Source organism: Glandiceps talaboti, chromosome 16, assembly GCF_964340395.1.
Source record: "Glandiceps talaboti chromosome 16, keGlaTala1.1, whole genome shotgun sequence".
Lineage (NCBI taxonomy): Eukaryota > Metazoa > Hemichordata > Enteropneusta > Spengelidae > Glandiceps > Glandiceps talaboti.
In genome coordinates this window covers 3,000,624-3,005,360 of record NC_135564.1, presented here as the reverse complement: position 1 = coordinate 3,005,360, position 4,737 = coordinate 3,000,624, and the positions used below count along the sequence as shown (strand labels likewise).

Here is a 4,737-nt window from a genome sequence, read left to right as displayed (position 1 = left end):
AGAAGTAAAATATTGGCTCGTAGCCACGAAGTGCAGCATTGCTTCGAACATTTCAAATCACCCATTGTTGACAGTTAGCAGACTATAGCCCTAAAACAAAACCATGGATCAACGTGGTAAGTTCTGCTAAAATCAATAGATACAATCAGTCGATTACGTATAGGATAATGTACGAGTGGAGTGCATGAGCAATCGTTGAGATACTGACCGACACGAGGGCCGTAGGCCGTGAGCAAGGTGCTTCAAGGAAAGGCTTCAAAAATACCTAAGACCTCGTACATCAAAAACAGCAGTCAAACAAAGCGTGACATCGAGGTAGAAAGCGCGAGTGGGGGAAATGAAACCGAACAAGAAAGTAAAGTCAATTACGTACAGGTTGAAGCTGTAATACCAGAAAATGGGAAAGTTTTTCTTTCAAACTAACCAAAAAATCATGTAATTAGTAATTCAACAGTATTAAAGTCGCATGTCATGCACCTGTCATAATATATTCGTTTGTTTGTGCTTTCTTCAGTACACGTGTTCGCTCTGGTGCAGGGCAATATCTAGATATTGCCCTCCCCTGGAGTAAAATTTGCATGAAATGGATGCTATATTATATAGAATGCCCCTCGAGAACAAAGGAAAAAGACATGTGTAGTTTTGTAATTGATAGCTAATCAATGTACTTCATCACTACATAAATGATTAATTGATTGATTTAAGTTACTGATTGATAATGTATGATTTTATGATATTCAACACGAGACCAGCATGGTGTGAGATATACCAATGGTATGTCTGATCAGGCTGATCAGGATGATGGATTCGACCTTTACGGTAGTTATGGGTCAGAATAAAGATGACATTTGACACATGCGTATTTTACAACTTTCTTGAAATCAACACCAATGAAACTCCAGCTGTTTGAGGCGCAAGTAAATAAAATAACTCGAGATCATTTTACAAAGGGTGAATGTAATAGTAGTATTAGTAATACATCCCTCTCATGTTTAAGTAAGGGTAGACCATATCATCTTTGTTACTAGTTAATGTTGGTAAAACAACGAACACAAATGTGAGTAACAGTCAACTTTGATCGCTCTCTCCCTTCCTTCCTCCCTCTCTCCCCTCCCATCTATCTCTCTCTCTCGCTCGCTCACTCCCTCCCCTCCCCTCCCCTTTCTCCTTTCTTTCCTCTCTCACTCACTCCCTCCCCTCTCCCTCCCTCCCTCCCTCACTCCCTCCCCCTCCCCCTCCCTCCATATCGTGAAATTTAACAAGTATGGCCATATTTGATCTGGTCGTAAAGTAAAGTGATGTTCATAATAGTATGTTACCTTTGTGGTAGGTTTGATTGAAATCAGTTGACACATGCCAGACATATGAGGATGAATGCACAAACCCCAATGTATAAGTCCCCTCTAATTAATTTACACAAAGCCCGATTTGAACCGGGCAGGCAATGGCTTGTGAATTCAGGAGTGCAATTGTAAAACACGACAGCATTCATAGCTAAGGATATTTATGACATGCTGTCCTTGCACGCCTTGTCGATGTAATCTTTTGACATTGGCGATATGCTTATTCAAATAAGGGTGTTCTGTTCGGCAAGTACATTGAAACATGCTACAAATATTAACATGATTTATGACCTAATAGTGATTATAGTTTTATGGGACCTATAATTCCACTCCGTCAGGGGCCAGATCAATAGTTCAATGTAGGATTAAGAAAAACGCCAATGGCGTTGTAGCACAACTGTAGCACAATATTGCTTTTGAAACGTCGGAAGAATTCTTGCTGTAGTAAATGCATCCAATATCGTCAACAAAAGAATTATTCTACCCACTGCATGCTGGCTTTTTATTCATAGTACTACATACTAATTTGAAATTAATTGAGCAGTAGCTTCTCAAACACTTTTCAATTTTGGCCAATTTAGTTAGAGGGGGAGGGTTAGGCCTATAAGTATAAGAATTTAGTTTTTAACCTACATGGGACTATTGATCTCGCCCCTAAGTTTGTCTTCAAAAGTGGGTTGTAAATCTTTCATATAAGTAGCTGCCATCATGACATTTACATCAAGTATGTGAAGTGTTTACATAGGTATACAATACTCATATCTTACAGCACTGTCACACCACTTCTAACTAACCACTCCACTTATGTAGGCTAGGGCAAATATTACACTTACTTGAAAGTAAATACTATATATAGACTTAACCTACAACTTAACTCTACGATGTCCTCCTATGGTGTCAAGTTTTATGACATATGAAATACAAGGAAAGGTAAATATTTAGGAATGGTCTTAAAATCGGCGTGAAGTCATATAAGAATTTAACAAACTTTGGTATGCAGATGATATCACAACACTTCGGGCATGAGTAACTGTCCTAGTATGATAAATCTTTTTGGAATTTGTAGCAGATTTTTTTCATTTTAACTAACGAAGTTATCGTCATTTACGTCGCTCTGTTGTACTAGCGCCGGAGGTAGCCTCTAGTGTTGTCTTCTGTTCCCAAGGTAACTGAACAAAAGCCCAAGGAGTACTCGAGGTACACAGTCGGCTAACGCTCCTTTCAAGTCGCTTGTCGGGTCATTTTTCATATACGAAAGTTCGAAGGTCAGGGAGCTATACCAGAGGTCGCTAACTAAGGGAGCCTTCAATAACTACTATGGTCGATGAGTCCCAGGCTGATGTGTAATATGTGACCCTCCCACGATTCCGTCGTCCTAATAAATGACCCTCTATCAATTTTCTAGCTTTCTCTAAAACCCCTCCTCCATGGTTAAAATGTTATCAGACAGAGACTAGGACAAGAGTCCCAGAATTAATGGTAAAAAGACTTAATTCCACCACTGCCACCATCTTGAAAGTTTAAAAAAAACATTGGTTATTTCTCACTATTACCACCAGAGTGAATTTGTGTGAAGGCACTGTACTAATCATTAGTGTTTGGAAACCATTAGCTGATCTGACGAAGGCAATTACTCCCACAGATTAGATTGTCAGTCAAGATATGCACAACATTGTTCCTAGTATATTATCGACCTGTTCCCATTCTACTTTTGTGAGACGTGCTCCGCCCCCCCTCCTCACATCACAACTGACAATTAATTCACTGTATGGTTTTCAGAAGCCATTTATTTGCTATCTTCTAATACTATGGTACCTAATGCTAACCCGAACCTAGCCCGAACCTAACCCAAACCGATATTGCAGCAGTGGGATTTCAAAAAAAAAGCACAATAATGAAAAAAGTTAGAAAATACAATTAGTTAAAGTAAAATGTGACCCTCCCCTAACCCCATTTTCCCCTCGCAGGATCAATTAACGCATTATCATTAAATTATGGCCCTCCTCCGATAGCCGATTTGTAAAAGTTACTCCCCCCTCCCCCACTCTCCTGGCTCTCTCCGCCTTAGTAATTACTGAACACCCCCTAAAACGTGTTGATTCATGTGTGTGTACATACTGTTGTTCTTTTGTTATGATCTCTTGTTCGTACGGGCACTGAGATAATACCGTTCAAAACTATGCTGTAGACTTTCATATTCTCTAAAACCGAGTCAGTATATGTACCAAAAAAAACGTTTAATATGAGGGAGTTCGTTGACTTAGGCTCCGCCCTGGTACTCATACTACTAGTAGTTCACGGTGTACTTAGTGTACTCATACTAGTAGTTCACGGTGTACTCGGTTAGCGGCTAATAGTAACAAGTCACTTATATTTACACCCAGACCACTATCTGAGATTTACAGGAACACCTGACCAGGTGACCTTCTTATGGTCGGATTAAGATTATAGCCACATGGTTTTGTTGTAGATCAGATTTGTGACCCCATGCCATTGTTGCTTGAATAAAAATTTTACCTCACAAGTTACTGTCCGTTACATAGATATTGGACTCAAATTCCCATCGTCGCAAACCACGACCTGTTTTACGGCAACGTTCTTAACGAGCCTCCCACAGATTATTTTTTTTTTAGAAATAATAACTCTGACTTGCGAGAATGCAAATTCCAAACTAGGTGACTGTTTGTACGTGATGATTCGTGCTAAGGCGATTTGGAATTTCACATCAGCTGATTAGAAGACGTAAAATTAACAAGGTATACACGTCTGTTGGCTTTATGTAAGACAGGATAGGTTATGATAAACACGCGCTTACCTTTTCTTGTGAAATATAACTCAGTTTCTTTAGAATGACCACACAATCACGTCGACCACAATGGCTTCCACTTCCTATATAAATTAAGAACGGGCTTAGAATTTCTGTCACAACATGTAAGGCTATCAGTGGAATTTGTAAGAATACAGACCAAACTTTCCGAACAACAAACTTCGAAAGTAATGTCGACACAGTCCACCCTTTGTCCAGGTCTACTGGGCGTGACGTCACAATCAGTCAATAGTACCAAGCCTAGGGGTCCTTGACATAGGGGCGTGTAGTATTTCTTAGATTGTTGTTTTGCTAGTCCACAGGCTAAATATAACAACATTTTGACTATAATTTCCTACCTGTGAGGGAATTATAATAATAATAATAATAATGTGTTATATCTAGTATAGATTTGATACATATGTAGCGGCAGGATTCGTATATTTTCCTTAAGAAAAGGGCAATCTAAGCAATAATACGTGCCCCTCTGGTTCTTGCTCCTTATACCCTTTATCTGTCATAATGTTGACACATTGTTTGACATTTACGGGATAATAGCAGTCCTCTACCGTAGCTAATATTAAAGTT

The 4,737-nt window shown here is 39.3% G+C and overlaps 1 protein-coding gene across 1 annotated transcript in view; it reads right to left on the bottom strand.

The window, feature by feature from the left end:
- Positions 1-4,363, bottom strand: part of LOC144447336 (excitatory amino acid transporter-like) — a 13,158-nt gene extending 8,795 nt beyond the window's left edge. Inside the window, exons 1-2 of the mRNA XM_078137304.1 lie at positions 4,159-4,363; positions 1-90 (exon numbers count right to left, since the gene is read on the bottom strand). The exon at positions 1-90 is cut by the window's left edge and continues 52 nt beyond it. Of these exons, the coding sequence (XP_077993430.1) occupies positions 1-65 (65 nt within the window). The 5' untranslated portion in view covers positions 66-90; positions 4,159-4,363. The remainder of the gene's footprint in view (positions 91-4,158) is intronic.
- Positions 4,364-4,737: the final 374 nt, after the last annotated feature.